The following is a 24,072-nucleotide window of genomic DNA, read 5'->3' on the forward strand; positions in this document are numbered from 1 at the left end:
CTGTGAGGCCGGAATTGAAGCTTTTTATTATGGGATATACATACCACCGTTAAGTGTTGGGACACTTTTACATCATGTGAGTCTCTATTATGGAATCTGTGTAGTTCTATACTGTCATGAAGACATTTATACAAAGTGACATTTTGGGATTTGCTTGACCCCATAAGCTAGGTATCAGTGAAGACTGGCATACACACATCATCAGTAAGTACGTTGACATGTCAGTGTTAGGGTCTTCCGTTATTCTAGTTGTGCTTCCTTTGGCAGACGGCTGTTATGTTTGACTTTAGTACCATACTGCGGGTGCCAGAGAACTTGCATTTGCCAAGGAATAATCTCCTGCAAGTAAAGGAAACTAACTAATACTGTGATAAAATTCAGAAAACATGTAAGAAAACAATGTTGGTTTAGATTTTGTTAGAGACAAAACAGTCCTTACAGAGAATAGCAATAAAGAAGTTTGGCTACAAGTATAATATACTTTAACCTGGTGTCTATATTAATTTACAGGAATTCTGATTTAGGGTCAAAATTATAAGGCATACATACACTGTGGCTCTAAAACAAGTCTCAGTTTTCAAAGTCTCAGAAAAGTAGATGATACTTTACCTGAGATGCAATGTCATGAAGTAGAATGGTGTAGTCTAACTCAATGAAGTCATCATTTCTTTGCTATCATAAAAAATAAAAAGCTGGTGTTTGAAACAGTATCTTTGGCAAAAGTGGTATGTATGTTCATTTTAAAATTCAGCTTTCATTACTAGATGGTAATACTTTCACTTAATAAGTAAAAACAAAAATTGAATGTTATAATTTATTTAGCCTGATCAGAAAAACTGTGTTCCTGGGGCACCTGGGTGGCTTAGTCAGTTAAGTATCCAACTCTTGGTTTTGACTCAGGTCACGATCTCCTGGTCGTGAGCTGGAGCCCTGCCCTGGGCTGGCACGGGGCCTGGAGCATGCTTGAGCTTCCCTTTCCCTCCCTCTGCCCTTACTACTCAATACCCATGCCTGCATGCTCGCTGTCTCTCTCTCACACAAAAAAGAAAAAGAAAAACTATGTTCTTACAAAAAAGCTTTCTTTCAAACTACATTTTGAAATCATGATTTTTCACCTGTTTTTTTGTTTTTTTTTTTAAGATTTTTATTTATTTGTGTGACAGAGATCACAAGTAGGCAGAGAGGCAGGCAGAGAGAGAGGAGGAAGCAGGCTCCCCGCGGAGCAGAGAGCCTGATGTGGGGCTCTATCCCAGGACCCTGGGATCATGACCTGAGCTGAAGGCAGAGGCTTAACCCACTGAGCCACGCAGGCGCCCCTTCACCTTTTGTTCTAAAAGCTGTGTTCCCTGAGTTGTGATAGTTACCTCAGAACATTACGATCTGAAGTTTGTCAAAGATTGATTCCTTAATGTTTCTATTTTTCAGAAAAGCATCGTTTTAGGGGATAAACTACTGAAATGAGTGTTTACATGAAAGGAAACCAATTTTATAATGGAAATTCTCTTTTTAAAAACTGAAAATAGGAAAACAATGTAGTTAAATCATTTTGCAATTAAAGCTTTGATCTGTGCTGCTTATTGTTTTGGGCATATAAAGTATTTAGACCACCAGCTACACAGAAATACTGCATCCACATCATTTAAAACTACATTCACCAGAGATTTGCTGTACAAGGCTTTTTAAGGTTTATAATCAATGTGTTGAAACCATCCCTGGCCTCCAAGGGGCAGCATGAGCTGCTGTGGCCTCTTCGGTTAATAGCAATTATAAATGTGCAGTAAACCTTTCTGCTGAAATTTTAATAATGCTTTAAAACTTTGATGAAGAGTTATAGGAGTTTTCTGTCATCAAACTTCTAGCACTGTCTTGAGCATATTTTGCTACAAGGTCATGCCTTGAAAACCATGATTATGATTGTATAACCTCTGTAACCTGGACCTTTTACTCAATTATTTGAGCCTTGTTACCCCAGTAGGAATTTGTAACCAAAGTAAATGTCTGCAGAAATGCATTAAGAAAAATCCTGCGTTGGGATGCCTAGGTGGTTCAGAGGGTTAAGCGTCTGACTTGTGATCTAGTTCAGGTCTTGATCTCAGGGTTGTGAGTTCAAGCCCTGTGTTGGGCTCCACGCGGGGTGCCCAACACAGGGCTATTTTTTGTTTTTTGTTTAAAAAACAAACAAAAAAAAGGCTCTGTTTCTTAAAATGTAGTTGTGGTATTTATGTTAGATATTGACATCATATTCTAATTATTGTGATTGGGTGTCCTGGCTGCCAGTGCCCGTAGGTATCTACTAAGTGGTTGCAAAAGCTTGTGGAGTAAAGGTGCTCCAGCTGCCTTGCAGTTTGTTTCCAGCAAGCTGAAACAAGTCATTCGGAAAGTCCTTTTTTCTTATAGAACTAAAACTGTTTGTTGTGGTTTCTTTGTACTCTGTTTTTCTTCATATCCATTAGATATCAACGGTTGACTTTTTTTCTTTTTAACTTCTTAATAAAGCTAAAGTGTGAAGTTGACTTTATGTCTTTAAAGACTAGAAAGAGGAGGTTCTAGTCCTATCAGACTTAAAAGAAGAGCAGGCTAGCAGTAAGATATGAGGTGGTAGATTATGACTAGAAAAGAAAATGATATAAAGCAAGTTTCACAAAGATGAAAAGATGCTAAGATATATGTTCTAGCTGATTCTTGGGGCAAAGAAATGCCAGCCATGTCTCTGAGGAGCTCTGGCACCACCATTTCAATAGAGGAAGAAAAAGAGAGGTAGTTTCATTTGCATAGCTATAAAGACTTCAGTACAAAATTTAGATCACCAAAGGATATACTCTATATTAATCTGAGCACAAAAACTGAATGCCAAATTATTTATAACTCAGTACTTTACTCTCTTGATACCATAGCTTCAACTTTTTTAACCTGGGTTGTAACTGACCTCTCCTTCAAAATAGAAGCTTCACTATTTTAAATACAAAATGACCGAAGGGACACTATTTATCCAATTTGAATGATCACACTTTCAGTAAAATACAACCCTGTTAATAGTATATTTTATAGAAATCACTTACCACTTGCTTGACAGTTTGAATTTTTACCATTTTATACCATGTGTTTTCAGTAGAATTCTGCCATATTATATAACCACAAGCAACCCAGGCTAAGTGTCGAACTGGCTTCATTTCTGGAGATACATTTCCAAAACTGTCTGGTGAGGAAACATATATATGGTAAATGGAATTATTTATACATACAGTGTTAACCTTTAAGAAATCTAAATTCTAGTCATGTTTTAGTTTCCTTCAAATATGTACAGAATATAACTAAGTCCCTTTTTTGTTGAATTAGATTGGTAATGAATATTTTTGAAAAAGCCAGTATATTTCCAACATATTGTTAACATCTAACAGTTTTGAGCACAGATAATTTATACTGATCTTAAAGTTGAAAAAATTTTTCCATGCCATACTTATATACCTGGAATATTTTGTGCTTCAAGTGGTTCCTTCATGGACTTGAGTCTTTGATAAAATGTGTTATCTTCTTTATCTGGGTTCTTTCCAATTTCTCCTTCAAATGTGAAGTTGACTTCTGGTGCAGTATCTTGTCCCATTAGAGGATAAAGTACTTCTGCTGTACAGTTCAGTGTAACTTGCTGTTTGAAACATTTTGCAAAATACCTTTACATGTAAATGGCCATCCATTCCTAATTGTCATTCTTGAGATGCAACATTTAAAGTGTTGGCCCCCTAATCATGTTTCAAACTTGACTTCAGAGTGTCTATTACAGAGCTATCTTAATTGGGTGTGGCCTACAGTTTTCTTGAAGGTATCTAAAATAGATAACTTATTTTATAACTTATCAAGTATCATAATCTTACAGTTCATCTTAAAACTTTATTATGTTAGTGTTAATGGGGTGTCCCATTTGTGAGGCCAGATTTTAGTCTGACTTTATGTACTACCTCTAGATTTCCATTACTTTTTAAGTCTTACTCTACCCTCTGCCCAGATAAATTAATCTGTGTCTAGATGTAAAATTAGAAAATAGGAGCAAATAGAAGCATTGGTTCTGCTTTGAAAGATGGCTGTCTAGCAGCTCAGATAATCAGATAATCTTTTAATAAATCTCTTATGTTAGCCTGTGTCTCTTCTGAATTATGCTCAACAAAAGAGCAAGCTTTTTAAAAAGTTTTCAGATGGTTATGTTACAAACTGCAGTTCCTTTTTTTTTTTTTTTAAAGTTTGTCTCACTAATAATTTGGCAGGTATGTAATATTTAAAAATCTCCCTGCCACATTACTGAAAGATTCCTATGAACATACTGGTATCATTTGATCATTTTATTGCTCATGAATACCTAAATGCACCAGCTTTCTTTAATTGGAAGAAATAAAAAATAGAATGAGAAAGGCAGACATAAGGAAGTGATGATGACTGGAGAGTAAATTACTTCATTTGTTCATATCAGGCATAAGTTCAGACTGCCCTAAGAATATATTTAAGAGAATTTATTTGGGGGCGCCTGGGTGGCTCAGTGGGTTAAAGCCTCTGCTTTCTGCTCAAGTCATGATCCCAGCATCCTGGGATCGAGCCCCGCATCGGGCTCTCTGCTCAGCAGGGAGCCTGCTTCCCCCTCTCTCTCTACCTGCCTCTCTGCCTACTTGTGATCTCTCTCTGTCAAATAAATAAATAAAATCTTAAAAAAAAAAAAAGAATTTATTTGAATTGATATGGGTAGTCTTTTCTAAATAGCTGAATAGAATTACTTCATGTATCTCAGAGTATGTTTTTAAAAGAGTATAATCGGACCCTTGAATGCTCATTATTTTTTTCAAGGCAGGAATTTCACAACAACTTTAAAAAAAAATACAAGTTAATCCTATGATTTGATTAGGAAAGGTGATCTAAAATATTTATAAAGTCAAATTTTATTTCATAATAAAGGACATTTTACTTACTTTTTGGATAATTTCTTCCACAGAAAATTTAAGGCAATACTTGTGTCCTTTTCCTGGAATATCCTATTAAGAAAATGTGGTGAGTTATTATAAGAATAACTCCGTTCTTTGTGTTGTTAGAAAAATACATTCTCATTTGGTTGGGACAGAGGGCTGACTTGGTAAGGGTAAATGATTAAAGCCTTTGACTTTGAAAAAGGCATGTCACCATGTATGTAACATCTAATTTAGGAGGTACATTATGAGATTTATTTTGGGTGAGTACAGAAGAGTGGGATAAAAGCATATATAAAATAAGTTATAATTCACTTTCATTCATCAGAGGACTTCAACCTCTGGATTTGTGATTCTGAATTCTCTACAAAAGAAATTGTGAAACACCTTTTGATTCTAAGATGAAAAACAGTATATACCATTGAAAACATTTTCAAAAAGCCCTGTGTATCCTCCAAACACTGTTCAAGGAAGGTCAATTCCATTTGGGGACAGATTACTGTGACGTGGTTAGAGATGTTAAATACTGTTTTTATTTGTCCATTAGTGGACCTGCAAAATGATACTTTAACAAATTTTATAACTGTAAGACAGTTGTGTAGGTATTTCACTTTTGAATCAAGATACAGTTAAGAGTGTATACCTAATTATCTGGTGCAGTTTTGAAGTAACATCTACTCCCTGTCAGCTCTTACAGACTGTTAGTTAAGTTTATGTCAGATAACTAAGCAACAATCTCAAATCTTACATTTTAGTAAAATAGAAACAAGCCTAGTTAGTGACAGCTGTGGCCTTAAGCACTTAATTTAACCCTTTGCCAGAGGGAGCATTATCTTTTACAGGAATCAGTGGTAGTGGTGTTGGGTAGTTAAAGCTTCAGCCCACAATGCTTTTGTTCTCTGACTTTGGTTGTCAGTTTGTCTTGCTCTTTGCTTCCCCCTTCATTTTGGTCAAAGGGTCTGATTAAGATTGTTCCTAAAATTTCGGCAAAGAAGTATTGTTTGGAAGACGGGATGTTTTGTTGGTTCAGATTGGAGTAGCAGATGAGAAATGCAGTAGCAGTTTTGAGATTCTTTTGAATGATTCTACAGGTTTCATTCAGAAAATGGTGAAATGCTGCCCCACATTTAGAACGCTTTTACTTTTCTTGTAAGTGCCCCTTAAAACCTGTATCGATGTCTCTGCCTTTCCAAGAAAAAACAAACAGCTGTGGCTGTCCTGGAGTGTCAGCTATCCCCAGAAATGTTAACTTCCCTAGACCTGACGTCAACAGGGAGTCCCAAAACAGGCAAGGGTGGAGTGGAAGGGAAGTCTCCCGAAGAACGAGGCTGAGACCCTCGGGAGTGGAGGGAAAGCAAGTAGGTGCAGGCACCCGCCCACTGCCCTCTGTCGGACTCACCTCCATGCTGGCTTGTTTGATAGTCTGCACCAGAAACACCTTGTGGGGGGTCCCCTGCTGGTAGTTGATGCAGTTCTCCGCCACCGAGGCTGCCCTGGAGGCTGGGAAATGGGTCGGGGGGATTTCCATTCTTGGTGGGAGCTGACGGCTGCTCAAGTTGCAGGGACCAAACGTTCCCAGCGCACCGCTGGTTCAGCCTTCTGCCGGGTAGCTGCAACGGAAGAGTCGCACGCAGAGGTCGGGCGGGGTGTGGGCGGGATCGCCAGCTCCCACCCTTCTTCTCTTCCTCCTTCCCTCCTTCTGATTCAGGAAGCTGCCGCAGGGGCGCTGGCTCCCGCTGCTGCTCCTGTGGCCCCGCCCCACTGCCACCCACAGTACTGACTTGTTCCTTCGAGGGGAGAGCCCTGGCCTTTCCGGCTGGCGAGGGTGGAGGTGTGGGGAGGGAGTTGGTGGGTTAGGCTAGCTGGGACTTTGTGCTTCCTTTCATTAACCTTTACTGAAGTGCAGGGAGGGGCGTTCTGGCCTTTTCGTTTATGGAGCGTGCGTCTCGGGCTTCCAGTTTCCTCTTGGAAGAAATCTGGTTGCTTCACATGCCCTTCGGAGCACAACTTCCTCAGACACTACTCACAGTGTCAGGCCCAGGGCAAAGTGCAGAAGGAGCTCCAGTAGTGAGTCGGTTGGTTACTTTTTTCTCTTTCCCCTTCTCAGGTGCAGGAGCCCTATTGGTTAATCCCCTTTTCTGTGGCATTGGACCAATGCTGCCCAAATCAGCATATGAGAAATTAGCATTAATTTGGAGGACTATGTAATTTATTTAGATCAAGAGAAATAAATACACCTGCACCCCTCTCTCCCTTTGCTAATCTTAGAAAAAATGAGGTTTTGCTGTAAAACCATGCTTCTGACCTTCTGATCACTTTGACATTTTTACTTTAAGAATTAAAACATTTAAGAACTGAACTTCAAGCACTGCATTGAAGAAACTTCTAACAAAGATGAGAGTTTTTATAGCTGCTCAAGCAAGCACAGACTTTTAGTAGGTAGTGCATTTCCATTCTCCAGGTTTCTTAATTACTTTGTTTTACCTTTGAAGGGACTATAATTTAGGCTTTGGATTTGTTCTAGATCAGGAAGCTAAGGTTACTTTTTATCCGTATGGCCAAACTTTCCAAGCTCATTGGCTTGGAAAATAGACATTCTTTGCCTTTTCCCCTCAAAATGGATTTTGAAGGTTCTTTGGGTGGGCATATGTATTGTGCTTTAAAAAATAAACTTAAAAATGTATTTGTAATGTGTTCTCTCCCTCAAATATCCTTTTTAATTTACTCATAGTCTTTATTTGCAGTAAGTATATATATATTCTTAATGTAAGGAATAAGGCATTTCTGTCTTTTCTAGTTACGTTAGTCAACCAATTATCAAGTGAGTTGAGGATGACAGGGTTTCTCTCCTTAAGGCTTTTTTCAAAAAAAAAAAAAAGAAAAAAAAAAAAGGAAGATTTTTCTTTTTGGGCGTGAGAGGGTGAGTCATTCATGTATCAGCCAACCTCTTAGGTTGTCATTGTGTGTGTGTGTGTATTGTTTGAATCGTGGGTTTCTTTGATAGTGTCCAGGAAAGAGTGACTGAGTACATTCTGATGATGTTGAAAGAGCTTTTTGTTGATAATGAAAACTAATATGAATGAAAACTAAGTAAAAAGATCTGTATCTTGCAATTTTGGTACAACTATAAAATCAAAATAAATGTACGAAATAGAGATAAAACCAATACAGTTATGGAGTGCCAGGGTGGCTCAGGCAGTTAAGTGGCTGAGGTCATGATCTCAGGTCATGAGGTCAGGTCATGATCTCAGGGTCTTGGGATCAAGCCCTGCATTGGGCTCCCTGCTAGGCAGGGAGTCAGCTTCTCCCTTTCCCTCTGCCCCTTCCCACCATTCATGCTCTCTCTTAAATAAATACAATCTAAAAAAAACAAAAAAACCAACACTGTTCTAGTTAACATTAATTTTATCGTGAGTGATGATATTTTGCCAAAACGAAATTGCCTCCCCAACATGACTAGGGCATGGGTTCTTTTACCTGAGCACTCCTGTTAGCTGCCTACCAAGTGATGTCTTAGTTCTTCCACCTCTTGTAAGCTGCTGTAGTCTGTCTTCATGTACCACCCTCTAAAGCTTTTTCAGTGAAATCATCATTTGCAGGTTAAGTCAGCTTATGTTCTTATTAGCCTTCTAGAAAAATGTTTAATTAAGAGCATTGGTTTTGGTACAGTCCTGGCTCTGCCATTTAACTGCATCATATTTGGCAAGTTACTTTCTCATCTGTAAAATGGTGATAATAGTACACAATCATAGTTTGTGGGTAAGAACAAATAAAATGATCCGTAAAAACTGCTTAGCACAAGCCTGGTACCTCTGTGTTTCATTATTCGGCCTCCACTTGATTATGATTCACACGTGACCCCTGAAACTTCCTGGTTTGTGAACTGGTCCTGCAGGGCAGTGCTGGAAGTGTTCTCTGTGCTGCCCTATATTGTTCCCGTTGACCACTTAAAATGTGACTAGTGCAACTGAGGAACTGAATTTTAAATTTTTTAAAAATTTTAACTTAACTATAAACATTACCCTACAGACAACAGACAGAGCGTATGTTTGTATTGATGTCATATTATTGTCAAATTGAAAACAAAACTGTAAACATCTCAGAGAACTTGTGCATACCCAAGACTTGTCAGGGGCCCATGGTTATGGAATCCCTGCAGCAAGTCCTTCCGTTCTCTTAGTTCTGATAGCTGTTGTTTTCCCTCCCACAACAGTGTCTCTGTCAGCATTTTGTTTCTCTCAGCCCATCCCGAGTCTCCTGGTGGCTGGGAAACTGTTTACAGGCAGTTCAGCAGGCACATTCACATTTAGGCTTCTTAGGAAACCGCATACTCCAAGCTGGCGTCTGCTACAAAAATGAGTATTTAGTAATTTCAAACCACCACACATCTGTATGTAGGGACACGCTCATTCATGTCCATTTACCTGCAGTTGCCTGAGATAATTTTGAAAGCAGGTGGCCTCTTTCATCTTGAGGTCTTGAGGAAGGTTTCCCTTTAAAGGAAGAAATGCTTTGCAGGCAGTAGATACTCATGAAATGGTTTTTTGTTTTTGTTTTTTCAGGGAAATAACGTATGTTTACAAATGTTTTAATAAGTATATAGAGAGTGCTTACTCTGTTTATGTGGCCATTAGTGGTTTGAAGTAAATACTGCCATGTCTGTATATTGTCTGTGTATGTGTCTATTTATATGAGTGACTTATGTTAGTCACTGTTTTGCCATTACTCTCTTCAGGTATTAATCCACCTGAAACTCCCTTCCCTTGTATTGCGTCACTCCATAAAGTCCAAGTGGTAAATTAACTTAGATAGGAAGTATCTGAATAAATTAACTGCAGAGCTCCCATTTTCAAGTAACTGTCTCTAGCTGTAGAGATTTAAGAAGAGAATGCTGTGTCCGAGGGAAGGGAGGCATTCCAAAAGAAGAGGCTGAGCTCTTTGAATGTAGGTTACTAGAGCAAGAACCTTAGACTGACTTTTAACACTTTTACATTTCTACTTGTGAAGTAAAGAATTGGCAGAATGAAAGAACACCTTGGATTATTTTGGTGGTGTACCTCACCCTCACCTCCAAGTAAAAACATGAAAGAGAGAATTACCTTTTAAATAAATTTTACAGTAAAATTTTATGGCAGTAAATTCAAAGGAACAAGTAAGTAAAAATGGTGAAATGTCATTTTTCATTTAAATCGGTAGGAATTATTTCATTTTGGTAATTAATTATATTAATGCCATGTTGATTTTTTCCCCCTCCTAAATCACTTTCAGGTTTGAATTTACACATAAAAAACAATCAGGTGGTGCGGGCCAGTTTGGAAGAGTGATAGGTGTACTGGAGCCTCTGGACCCAGAGAACTACACTAAGTTGGAGTTTTCAGATGAAACATTTGGGGCAAATGTTCCAAAGCAGTTTGTGCCTGCAGTAGAAAAGGTAACAACAAAAATAACTTGATTACATTTTTTTCAACCAGTTTATTAGGTGGTATCAAATCATATTTCTTTTGTTTGTTTGTGTGTTTATATTTTTAATTTTTTCAGTGTTCCAAGAGTCATTGTTTATGTACCACATGCTCCTTCTTTTTTTTTTTTTTTTTAAGTTTTATTTATCTAAGTAATCTCTATACCCAACGTGGGACTCAAACTCACGACCCCAAGATCAAGGGTCTCATTCTCTTCTGACTAAGCCAGCTAGGCACCCCTCAAATACTATTTCTATCACATTGTCTTCTGTGGTTCATTTCAGTTACAGTCCTGCTTCTTTATCTGATTGGTAAGCTTTCCATCTGATTTAGAATCTTCAGTTCATTAGGTTGAAGAGCTATAAATATATGCTATGACGATGAGGGGGAACTCATTCTGTTTCTTTTTTTCCTTTATTTCTTTTTTCCAGAACAAAGCAGTAGTTCTTTCTCTAAGAGGACTTATTTTCTTTCTCATAGTCCAGCCGTCTCCAGATTGTAGCCAGCTTTTCAAAGACATGCACTTAGCAAATATATATTAAGCACTTTTCATATTTAAGCACTCTCCTAAGGGGCAGAGGGAGAGGGAGAGAGAGAATCTTAAGCAGGCTCTGTGCCCAGGGCAGAGCCTAATAGAGGGCTCGATTTCACATCCCTGAGATCGTGACCTGAGCTGAAATCAAGAGTTGGATGCTTAACCGACTGAACCACTCAAGTATCCCTCATTCTGTTTCTTAATCATATTCTATTTCTTTTGATAAATTGAGCCTATGTTATCAATAGCAATCAACAATTAAAATTTGTAGCAGTCAGTAGGGTTTTATGAAGGTTTTAAGTTTACTGTTATAGTAGCATGATCTTTTGCCAAGATTCCCAATATCTGAGTTCTCCCATCGTCTGCTACTGATTAATGCACTCTTTGGTAAATCATGGTGTTCAGAGCCAGTTTCTTCATTTGTAAAGTGTGAGTAAATAGAAAACTAAACTTGAACCCCTTACCAACTTGAGGGTCAGATAATACTCTGTGACATTTCTTTGTAAAGTGTGAAGTGCTTTGCACATGTAAGAGGTTAAGTGTTTTGTTTGCTTTCTAGGTCACTGACTTTAAGACTGTTGTAAACCTTCAGCAACTGTCCTCCTACATGGAGATTTTTAGGTTTTCATTTACCCTTTAAGCTTAGAAATCTTTGCTAATTATAATTTTGGCTTTAGTGGTGGTAGCATTTTGTGATTACTTTATTTCAAGAGAGTATTTTGTCACTCTTATACTTTTAAGTTAATCTTGTATTCTTCAATATTAATGTAGGTAAAGGAGGGCTTATGTTTTTTTCAGCATATAGAGGTTATAGTTTTGCAGTGTCAGAAATATATTGTACTCTATGTGCAGCAATGTGATTGTCAGGAAAAACTAACTTGAATTGTGGGAGCTCTACAAATGTTGAAGTGGCTGAAAAAGAATTGCAAACTTATCAAATTATACTTTTAAAATATCTTTAGTTTACTGTGTATCAGTCATACATCAATGAAGCTGGTTTTTTTTTTTTTTTTAAAGAACTGCATCAGGAAAAATGAATTTACTTTTGAATTCCAGTTCTTACTGCCATGTATAACACCAAAGCCATAATGTAGTGATCTGCCAGGGAGGCAAAGCCCTGATAGGTGTATAGTGATTCAACATGTTGAATCAATGCCAAGTTTGATGGAAGTATTCTTCCTTGCTTTTCCTCTGTTTCCTCCTCATAAAATTAAGAGCAGGCTGTCTGTATAATGGGTTATAAGAGGTAAGTAATTCCTGAAGATGTTACGTGTTGGCACTCTCAGCAGTACTTTCAAAACAGCTTGCACTTTTAAGTGATACGCTTTTCCAAGGGATTGTTCATGCCACAATAATAAAGTTTAAGTAGTTAAGCTATTCAGCTTTTTAAAACTTCTTTTTCTGAGGAGTAAAGTGTAGTATTGATAAAAAAATGTTCCAATTTCTGAACAGTAAAATGTGTGAGTATTTTTGATAATTCACCTGGAAGTGAAATCCACTGATTCCAGAAGTTGTATTCATTCACTAACAGGGGTTTTTGGATGCGTGTGAGAAAGGCCCTCTTTCTGGTCACAAGCTCTCTGGGCTCCGGTTTGTCCTGCAAGATGGGGCGCACCACATGGTTGATTCCAACGAAATCTCTTTCATCCGTGCGGGAGAAGGTGCTCTTAAACAAGGTACTGTGTCCTGCGTTTGTTGCAGCACGGTGTCTGTTTCCCTGACAGACCGTCAGAGACTCTGAGTGCAGTGCTGGGTTTTAGTCTTGTGCCCCAGGGTCCCAGGCAGCCCACCGGGGCACTTGGCAGGTGTGGGCAAATCTAGAGTTGAAGTGAGGGTAGCTTACTGTATTCTCTTCCTTACAAAACTAAAAGCGTACCTTGTTCTCCTAAATTACCTAATATTTGTCATATGCTTAAATTTAGAGATAACCTGTAAGTTCTGGTTTTTTGCCACTTTAAAAAAATCAGTTAATTAGTATATAGTGTAGTATTAGTTTCAGAGGTAGAGTTCAGTGATTCGTCAGTAACGTATAACACCCAGTGCTCATTACATCAAGTACCCTTCTTAACGCCCATCAACCAGGTACCCCATCCCCCAACCACCTCCTCTCCAGCAACCCCCAAATTTGTTTCCTAGAGTTAAGTCTCTTATGGTTTATCTCCCTCTCTGACTTCACTTTATTTTATCCCCCCTTCCCCTGTGTTCATCTGTTTTGTTTCTTAAATCCCACATATAAGTGAAATCATATGATATTTGTCTTTCTCTGATGGACTTATTTTGCTTACCATAATACCTGATGGACTTATTTTGCTTACCATAATACCCTCTGGTTCCATCCACATCATTGCAAATGGCAAAATTTCAATCTTTTTGATAGCTAAGTAATATTTCTGTGTGTGTGTGTGTGTGTGTGTGTGTGTGTGTGTGTAGATAGGTAGATAGATAGAGATATGCATGCCGTATCTTTACCATTCCTCTGTCAAAGGACATTGGGCTTTTCCCATATTTTGGCTGTTGTGTTTTTAATAAAGAAGATGGATGTGGTTGGAGTACTAAGAGATATTTTATAGAAACATTGCCGTCATGCTCTTTTTAGTGACTTATTCAGATATCAGGAAGTCCATAAATTTTAAGTAATTTTTGTAAAGTGTGATATTTTAGGCTTTTAGGCATTTTGTGGATGGCAGCATATTTTGAAGGAATTCAGTAAACTTTATTCACGGTGCAGAACTCTTGATAAACTGCTGGAATTGTCAACCTTTTCCACACAGAATAACCAGTGTATTAAAAACCCTGATGGGGGCTCCTGGGTGGCTCAGTGGGTTAAAGCCTCTGCCTTCGGCTCTGGTCATGGTCTCGGGGTCCTGGGATCGAGCCCTGCATCGGGCTCTCTGCTCAGAAGGGAGCCTGCTTCCCTTCCTCTCTCTCTGCCGGCCTTTCTGCCTACTTGTGATCTTAGTCTGTCAGATAAATAAATAAAATCTTTGGGAAAAAAAAAAAACAACAACAAAACCCTGATGAACCAGAAACCTAAACAATTGCAAGTATATCTGATTCTTGCTTTTAAGAGAGAAAAGCAAATAACACAGCAATCTGACATCAGGGTTATTCAACAAAGGAACTTGAAACCTGTGTTCTGGACCCAGAAAATGTATTCTCTTTGTCATCTCTTCCATATTATTAATAATGTCCATAAGTATCTTTAGACAGGAGGATTATATTATGATTTATGAAACATTTCAGAAACATTTTTATCAGAGGCAGTCAAAATAGACAGTAAAAATTAGATTAATCATAATATTTTTTAAGCATTCTGTAAATCACGATTTTGTTGATGCTACATGAATTTTGGACTTCGTTTTGTTTTTCTCTTTGCATCTGTGACCAGGTGTAGGGCAGTAGTTGGAAAAGTTTGCTCATTTCTTGACTAGGTTGCTAATTCCTTATATTACTTAAACTAATGGCAGCTGTTAATAATTTGTGTATTAGTTTCTCAGTTGTGAAAGGGAGAGAAAATCCTTCATTTTCTTTTGCCAGCTCTGTTAAAAATGCAGTTGAAATCTGTGATCTGGAAATCTTGTCGTAATCTGAAGATTGTGTTAATAGGAAAAAGGGAAATTAAGTCGCAAAGAAAGATTTTCTAAGGCATGATTCACATTAAAACACTTGCTGCTCCCGGCTCAGAGGAGAGCCTGCTTCTCCCTCTTTCACTCCGCCTGCTTGTGCTCTCTGTCCTCCTTAATACCCGCCACCAGGCTAATCCATCCGCTCACTCCCCTCCCCTTTGAAACCCTCAGTTTATTTCCTATAGTCCATAGTCTCTCATGGTTCATCTACCCCTCTGATTTACTTCAATTCATTTTTCCTTTCCTTCTCCTAATGTCCTCCATGTTATTATGCTCCATGTTATTATCCTCCATGTTATTATGCTTATGCTCCACAAATAAGTGAAACCATATGATAATTGTCTTTCTCTGCTTGACTTATCTCACTCAGCATAATCTCTTCAGTTCCATCCATGTTGATACCTTCTACAAGTATAGTTAAATTAGAAATCACCAATTATTCTATGCTGCTTCTTGACTGGAAATTAGTAGCTTTCCTGGAGATAAGAGTTTACACAAAGCCAGACAATTGGTATGGCTGTCAGTTAACAAAAAGCCTCATCTTTTTTAATTGCTCCTATATGAGATATAACTAAACGCAGACATATATGCCCATAATTTACACATGTGCATCCATGAAAACAGTCTGTACATCTGTGAATATTAGCTAAACGGGTGAATATGTGACCTTTACTTTTTAATTATTTAAGTGTACAGACATTAAGTATGAAAACTGCCTGGTAGGTGTGTAAAGGAAAAACACTAGATAGTAATTGAGTTGGGTTGTTTTTTTTTTTTTTTTTTTGCCAGATAATCATGTACAAATCAGGATGCTAGCATGAAAAATGAATTAATTTGCTGTTTCTTCATCTGTCATTCATTCATCCATGATTGAAGGACAAGTGTATAGGGTAAAAGGAAGTTTTCCTTAGCTCAGTAAGAAAATCAGCTTTTCATGCATAAACCTCCCTTGAATGCCATATGAGTTTTGGGGTAAAAATGTCATGAAGTGAGCCTAGTATCAGAATAGCTTAGATTTATGAGCCATTCTCTATTCAAAATTGGAAGAAAAGTAGTTTGGATTGTCGTTCTTTCAAAATAAATGCAAACTGGAACTGTTCGGTGACAGTTTAAACTTTGTCTCTGAGATTAATCAGTGATATAACTAAAACTGAATCTAAAATTCAATGTTCTTTTTGGGCGTGTTTCACCTTACAAATGTGACCATTGCCATCTTCTTCTGTGGCCAGGTTTTAGAGCACTATGCTTGGTCTTCCCGGAAACCTCAAACTTGTAGCCACCCAATAAGAGAAATAAAGGCCTAGAAGTAAAGGTTAGCTCAGTTAACTTGACAGCACCCCTTCTTTGAGCTCCTGCTCTATTATGTGATGGGCTTGGGGATTAGATCCCAGCTCTGCTCCATACTTACTGTGTGGAAACTTCCCCCAGGCTGCTTGGAAATAGTAATTCCATAACACTGTGTGAAAGAATGTAAAATTAAATAACAGGAACGTCTTTGAAAACTTGCACGTGCATACTTGGGCAGTGAATGCTAGTCATGCTTTCCTTTGGATTGCCTTTGACCTGGTACTGTGCCATGCCACTGTTCCCTAGCTTCTTGTCTCCGAGTACTCATAATAACATTTATTGATCACTTATGTATGGTGTTTTATGCTGAGTGCATGAATTATCGTATCTTACGTTCACAGTGACGTTACAGTTGAGAAAATAGGACTCAGAGTAGTTAATTGAATGGCTTAAGATTACATGATATTGGTGGAGCTGAGAGCTAAACCAGCCTAGAGTCCTAGCCCTTGAACACCACCTCATGCGGCCTCTTCAACACCTAGCCTGGTGTTATCAGCATTATTCCTAGTGGTTGATATAAAAATATTACCACCTCTTCTCACCACCACAGGCTTAAAAGTACCTGTGATGATGTTGGTATTTTTACTTGGTATCTTAAAAAGCCATAGACCACGCGGATCTGCTTGAGGAAACACAGGTTTTAGGAGTGGGCTGCCGTGTGACTGTTGAATACAGCAGGGTGAATTCACTCGAGTATTGCCACAGCAGCTTAGAAGGAGGCATGAATTCTTTGGAAGTGAGGCAGGAGATGAGTTGAGGAAGAAAGAGGAACTTAAAGGGAAAGGAGCAGGATGAGAGAATATGAAACTGAGAACTGGACAAGACATCCTCAGCAGTTAAGTGATAGGCACTGTCTACCTGGCTCTTTCTTTCTTCCCTTTAAAATATGACCCTTTCACAATCTCGCTCTTTTATATTACTGACCTATTGAAAGCACGAGGTAATGTGTTCTAAATCTTATTACATCTGTTCATATCTGTCTTTCTGGGTGTCTTCTTCTGCATGGATTGCATTTCTTTAGAGCCAGGGAAGCTCTGCTGTTGGGATAACCCCAGACATTGCAAGAGCCAGAGCCGTTTTTACAGTCCCAAATTGTTAGCTGCCTTCCACATCTGTGCAGAGTTTTGGGGGGCTTAGCTGAAGAAGCTTTGGAGTCTGCAAAGTTCAGTTACTTCTCTTTTTTAGAACAAAATTCACTAATGAGGACTAATTAGTCAATGGTAGGTCTGAGCTATGATTTGAATTAGAGAATAATTCAAGGAAATCCAAGCATATTAAGTTGCTGTTCTTAAAATTATTGCACTTAAGCTACTAGTGGCTTTAGGAGAAGTGCTTTAGTGACTATATGAGAATGATTGCTGATTAATTAATTAATTGATCAATCTAAACAAATTGATGCCTGGAAAGCTGTGATTATCTTAAAATATTTTCTTTGTCATCTTTTCTAGGTTCTGCTTAAAGGTTTTATTTAGAGATAATTCATCCAGTCTGAGGCTGAAGTATTATTCCACACTATCATAACATACAAATTAGATAAGAATGTTTGAAATGTTATCCTGTTCTCTCCACATTATTAAATATAACCCTCAGTTGGCATTTGTCACATTAAGAAGTGTTCTGGTTGTATATTAAGGGGAATAAAAATAAGCTTGGACACACACGTTTTAGTGCTTAAATGTCTCTTCATATCCAGTGTCTTTATTTTATAGGTGAAGAAACTTGAGAGCTGGACACATTTTGTTTTTCTAAAAGGCATATATAACTTGTTGAGGTCAGAGCAGAAACTAGAAACTTGGTGTTCTGATTCTCAGTCACGTGTTGAAAATGTTTAGCCTAGAAAAGGAAAGACAGAACTCAGGTGTGACTTGTTTATTGTCTCCAAATATATGATAAAAGTTATTCTCTTACAGTTAAAAATAACTGTCTTCCAGGGACCAACCAGAAGGAACTGGTTTACCTGGTCAAACAAAGACTTAACAGTGAGAGTTTTTACTCCTGAAAGTATTCAGAGAAAGAGAATAAGTAACTCTCAGCTGGATAATTTAGATGCTAAAGGACTTGATTGAATGTCATTTGAAGACCCCTTTTATAGTCTCTGCAGCTTACTGATGTTTAAGGATAAAAATATAGTTTAGAACTATTATACTGTAATCATGTGTTGTCTTACTGGAATTTCCATCTAGGAGAGTGACTATTACAGCTACTAGAAAAAAAGAGTCCGGATCAAATACTTGAACCTCATCACTTGTGTGTACCTTTGGAAGCACTCTCTCTTTTGTATGTCTGGGTAGGGAAGAGTTCCCATGTATTTAAAGATTAATAAACTGATTTGTGTATTTTTTTTAACCCAGCTCTGGCAAATGCAACATTATGTATTCTTGAACCTATTATGTCTGTGGAAATTATAGCCCCAAATGAATTTCATGGACCTGTGATTGCGGGAATTAACCGACGCCATGGGGTAATCACAGGACAAGATGGGATTGAGGACTATTTTACACTGTATGCCGATGTAAGTACTATTGATCATTGACAATCTTGCTTTTAGTAACCGCAGATAGAAATGAGAGTTAGTTTTTGGTTTTGGAGAGTTTGTTTTGGAGAGTGTAGAGCGAATTGACACATTTTCCTAGCTATTCAAGTATTGTATTTGTGGCAATTTCTATAATTTGCTGTTAGAGCAGCTCTTAAATGCAAAAGCTAAAAAAAGATTTATGTGGGCCTTTATGAATATGTCATTTTCTTAGATGTATAGAAGTTGTCTTTATTTCTTGTTACAAGTTTCATTTGTATAGCTGCTTTATCACATTATCTCTTATTTACTGGATAATACTGAGTTCCATTGCCTGTGCGTTACTTAAATTTCATGGAAGAAAGTGTATATCACATTACATGAGGTCTCCTAAAAGACACTATTATCAGCATATTATTGAGGTGTCCAGAGGAAAGTTGTATTAACATTTTCACAGAAGAAACACTTCTCCATGTTTGAGCTGCAGCCAGAGTGTGGAGTGGGTATGAGAGTGGTGTCCACCCTGTGAAACAGAAAGATTTTGTTTCTAGTTGTGCCTGCCACGTTAAATTATTTTTAAATAAGATTTTTACTTTCAGTAAAACAAATATATACTTCTCTGGCTTTTAATTCTTTTAAATCAAGAGTAGTTAGTAGAAACATAAGACTAAAGGAATTAAATGCCTAAGGCTTTTCTGTACTTTTCTCAAATATTTTTCAGTATGCAATACCAGAATATCCTGTGTTTGTTTTCAGGTCCCTCTAAATGATATGTTTGGTTATTCCACTGAACTTAGGTCATGCACAGAGGTAAGCAGGTATTTAAACTTTACTCGGGTGCTCTTTAAGAAACCGCCCTACACAGTGCTCAAATGTGTGAAATCCTGTCTTTGCTTGGTAGATGTACCAAAACAAACAAACAAAATCTCTGTTGTTTTTTAACTCCTTAGGGAAAGGGAGAATACACAATGGAGTACTGCAGATATCAGCCCTGTTCACCGTCCACACAAGAAGACCTCATCAATAAGTACTTAGAAGCTACAGGTCAACTCCCTGTAAAAAAAGGAAAAGCCAAGAACTAACTTTCCTCACTTTAAGTTGACTAGCTATAACTGAATCTGCAAGATTTATATACTCTCATGGGTTCTGGTGGAATGAATTCAGGCTGAAACAAATTTTAGAAGCCCTTCCTATTACATTCAGGAGCTTCTATCATATTCAAAGATAATTCTATATATATCCCAAATCTGTGGATTGGCTTTATAGTTCATTGAAAAACCTCAAATAAAATATGATTATTACTGAAATATATTTAATATCTAAGGGAAAAAGAGACTGACTTCAGTTATACTTCTAAGTTTAGAATGGTATGTAAACTTCCTTTCCGAATTTTTTATTCTAAGAATTTTCAACATAGAAAAGCTGAAAAAGACAGTACAAAGAATAGCCTATTATCTTCCATCTGGACTCAATAACAGTCTTGTTAACAGTTTATCACATAATAATTTATTTTGTCATACTTGCCTCATCTCTGTGTGTCTCATACCTCTCTAATTTTTTTAAAATTATTGTTTTGCTAAGCAGCAATTTGAAAGTGAATTGCTTATATCATGACACTTCTTGGGGGAAGTGTCCTCTTTTAATGAGCAGGCTTTTGTGGAAGGCAGCTATGCTCACCACTGTACCACCAACGCACACTTGAACAAGACTTTTTGTTTGGTGGATTTCATATGTTCTTAATAGAGAACATTTTTCAGATTCTTCATGGGGATATTACAATGGCTAATAGATTTCAAGCTGTTTTATATACAGGTGATTGCTTCAATTTGTGGCTTCTGTAAATTTGTAAATGCCGACTTTTATGTTAGTTTCTTGTGGATATGTTAAAATGAAAAGCAGACCCTTGCATATTGCTATTTTTACCTATGTTTATTTTAATGTTTCTGCAACTCTGAATAATAAAATAGAATTTACATAGTTGCTGCCTGGTCAGTTTCATTCACTTGGTAAACACTAGCTAAATTTGAGTCTGTTGGAATTTATCCTATATTGTATTCCTTGACATGCTGAAAGAACAAATGTTAAGTTTTGTTTCTAGACTAGGTTGGACTTTCCTGGACAGTTCTACCATATCGTTGAGGATTACTTCATCCCCAAATCATCTGATGGGAAGGGCATTTCCTAGTCCTTTCTCTTAGTGGATAATAGAAATAAAATAATGGTTCCTTTCTTTTTCTTGATTTACAGGTTGGGCTTTATAACTTAAGGTTTCTAGAAAAAGATTTTTTGAAGTATTGAGCATGTTTTCAAAGTATCTGCCAAATGCTTTAAGTGCATTTAATTTAGTTTTCACAACCCTATGAAAGCCAGTACTATAACTATGTCCATTTTGTAATAGAAGAAAAAGCACAGAGAGGGTAAATAACTTGTCTGGGACCACACGGCTTGTTAAATTTTTAAGTTGATAATTAGTTGTATTCATGAAACCAAATGTATTTTCCCCATGAATATGTTTGTTGCTATAGTAGCATGAAGCCTGAATAATATTGGCTTTAGCATTTCATCAGTATCTCATGCTATTGACAATGATTTTGAAAATTGTTCCTGATGAGGAAATACCTTCCTAGAATTTAGTGTAGTTTCTCTGGCTATTGCCAATAGTTAGGAAAATGGAACTAAGATGGGTAAGTTCTGATGTGTTTTTAACTTGTTAGACATTCTGCTTGTAAAGATAGAGCATCAGAAAAAAACCTAGATATTTAATCCAACATCAGCATTTCATAGACAAAAATACAGCCCTGGCTGGTGGGGGAGTAAGAACAGTAGGATGACATAGGGATAGATCTAGGACCAGAACCTGTATCTCTTACTAACTAGTTTGGTTATAATTAGTAAAGACCACATAGCAACCAAGGTCTGTAGCAAAGAAAAATTAATGAGAATATTCATAAATGAGGATTCTTTTTTTTTTTTTTTAACTCTTACAAAGGATAATTGTTGGCTAATTTAAAGAAAGACAGTATTGTGTTGGAGAAAAGTAACAGCGCTAGGCAGACACTATTGCAGTGATTCCCAACCCACTAAATCTGGCTGCACTTTAAAAATCTTAGGGGGAGCTTTAAAAAGAAATGCCCGGTCCAGCCTCTAGATACTCAGATTCTTTGGATCAAGATCAAAAGTTTTCCACTTGTTTCTAATATACAGGAAAGTTTAAAGACCAGTATTCCCTGCACCTCCAAGACATGAAACGGAAGATTTGCTTATTTGTGTCATATTTTTCATTTTTTCTTGTGTGATTAGTTAGAGTTTGGGCCATATAGGTTCTTAGTTTGATAACTTTGTCTTTAAAGAAATGTGGTCAATTTTCTGTCATTCCTTTCCTCCCTGCTCACTCTTAGATTATTTAGTTGTAAAATCATTAAATTTTAATACTGAAACGTTAGAATTTTTCATATTGTAGTATTTTTGAAATCTGGATGAGTTTTAAAATTGATGCCAGTGGCTACTACTAGCCACCACCAGATAGTAGTAAATTGTGACCATGCGGAAGTATATCCTTTTGTAAGAAGACAACTATTTGCATTGCTAAAACTGGAATTGGTGAATAAGAGCTTTAACTGCTGCTTAAAGTGTCTTCAAATAACACTGGAATGTACCCTTGAAATAGTTTGTTGCATTTACAATTTATTGTGAGCATTCATTCATTCATTTATACATTCAAATAAGTGCTAGGCAGCAAATTAGGTGGTTGTAGTACTTTGAAATCTAGGCAAGGTCATACATAGAACAGGTCATAGAATTTTCTAGGCTGAGAGAAATTGGTGGAATAAAGTCATGTCATGAAGAGCTATCATTCAAGGGCAAATACAGAAACTTCCAAATGACTTTCAGAAGAATTTATTTAATTTCTAAAAATTCATAGTTCAGGTAGGAAAAATGAAACAGTGGAAGGCAGTGGAATACAGACAAAGTCCTGGTATTATTTTGTATATCTTAAAATTTTGGAAGTTCTGGAGATTAGGAAGATAAATGTGATGCTGTATATACCTGCCATTGGCTCAGTGAGTCAGAAAAGTTTAGGCTCCTAATGAAAGAAGACTTACGGAATTTAGAGTTTTCATTTTGTGTTAAGGCTAATGAAGTAATTTTTCTCTGTGTTAGCTGGCAAAATCAATATTAGTAAAATCAGGTCAGCAACTTTAGAGTTTGTGCTAGAAAAGATGTTCTAATGATGATATTAGTAAGAAATATTTAGTTGGTTTTACTTTTGGAAGTTTTATAAATGTAGATAATTGTGTTTGTGTGTTGTCTATGTGTAGAATTCCTCTTCATAATCTGTTACACTGAAATCTGTAAATTGAATAATGGTCATATCTGAGCCTAATCTCATTAATTAAAAAATGCTTTCATGAAGAAGAGGACTTTGAGATAAGCCAGACTAGAAAGCTGAAAGCCCTTTCTTAGCCCTTAATGCGATACTAAAAAGTTGATTAAAGATCACAGGACATTGACATTATTATGCTCTTGGTATCTTTTTTGATGATTATTTAGGGGATTTCAGTTAGAGGAGCTTATTGCTTGGTTTTGACCTGATTTAATCCTTGTAGATGGATATTTTAGGAAAAGTATTTTCTTTGCATTATTACATAGGTGGGAGATATGTTTCATTTAAATAATTGTTTCCAGTGTTTTATGATACATAATTGTTTTTTAAATCAGGTGGATATTGGGAAGATGAAACAAAGGGGTTTAAATAGAAAAATACATAAATTAGATCTAAAAAGTATCTGTTCATTTTTATTTTGTTGTAGTCTATGTCTATAAAATTTTTCTTTTCGGTGTAAACTTTTCTAATTTTCATACAGTATAGACTTAAAAGTAATATTTTGGTATATTTTAAGGCTGATGCTTCCTAATCAGTTACTGGCCAAGGAACCTGGTTAATGGTTTTGAGACACTCATATAAGCATTCCATTAAATGTGTAGCAGCCAAGGACAGACCACCCCAAAATGTCCCACTTTGGAATATTGATTATTCTTTTTTTTTAAAAGTTTATTTATTTATTTATTTGACAGACAGATCACAAGTAGACAGAGAGGCAGGCAGAGAGAGAAGGGAGGAAGCAGGCTCCCTGCTGAGCAGAGAGCCCGACTCGGGACTCGATTCCAGGATGCTGGGATCATGACCTGAGCCGAAGGCAGCAGCCCCAACCCACTGAGCCACCCAGGCACCCTGGAATATTGATTATTCTAAATAAAAGTTGCATAAGAGACAAGACTGTGTACAAGGACACTCAGACCACACCCTCTCTCCCCAAGAGCAGGAAATGAATCTCTGATGTGAAAAGGCACCATCTCTGTACCACAAGGTAAAGAAACATCCTTGTTATCAGAGATAGGAAATTTAGAGCCAAGAAAGCTGTATAAACAATGCTTATAACTTGTTACTAATTTACTGCCTCAGCCCTAATTCAGTTTAGAATTCTTTCATTGGTTAATGAAAGTTAAGTTTTCTTTGTCCTATCTATTCCTCATAGATTATCTATCTATAAACTACTGAGTTTTTTATGTCTCAATTGCACTGTTGGGTCTCTCTGCACATATAATAAAACTTTTTTTTCTCCTGTTAATCTGTCACCTATTAGTAGTG

At 37.1% G+C, this 24,072-nt stretch overlaps 2 protein-coding genes across 2 annotated transcripts in view; one reads left to right on the plus strand and one right to left on the minus strand.

The window, feature by feature from the left end:
* Positions 1–20,400, plus strand: part of GFM1 (G elongation factor mitochondrial 1) — a 44,060-nt gene extending 23,660 nt beyond the window's left edge. Inside the window, exons 14-18 of the mRNA XM_080829698.1 lie at positions 10,212–10,374; positions 12,469–12,613; positions 18,262–18,422; positions 19,179–19,232; positions 19,373–20,400. Coding sequence (XP_080685824.1) covers positions 10,212–10,374; positions 12,469–12,613; positions 18,262–18,422; positions 19,179–19,232; positions 19,373–19,504 — 655 coding nt within the window. The 3' untranslated portion in view covers positions 19,505–20,400. The remainder of the gene's footprint in view (positions 1–10,211; positions 10,375–12,468; positions 12,614–18,261; positions 18,423–19,178; positions 19,233–19,372) is intronic.
* On the minus strand, positions 3–6,644 carry LXN (latexin). The gene is made up of 6 exons (XM_080829711.1): positions 6,343–6,644; positions 4,950–5,012; positions 3,466–3,643; positions 3,060–3,196; positions 610–672; positions 3–339 (listed from the first exon to the last, which is right to left on the minus strand). Exons 1-6 carry the CDS (start codon positions 6,469–6,471, stop codon positions 241–243), a joined length of 669 nt encoding a protein of 222 aa, XP_080685837.1. The 5' UTR covers positions 6,472–6,644; the 3' UTR covers positions 3–240.
* Positions 20,401–24,072: the final 3,672 nt, after the last annotated feature.

Source organism: Martes martes, assembly GCF_963455335.1.
Source record: "Martes martes genome assembly, chromosome: 1".
In the NCBI taxonomy this organism is placed as follows: Eukaryota; Metazoa; Chordata; class Mammalia; order Carnivora; family Mustelidae; genus Martes; species Martes martes.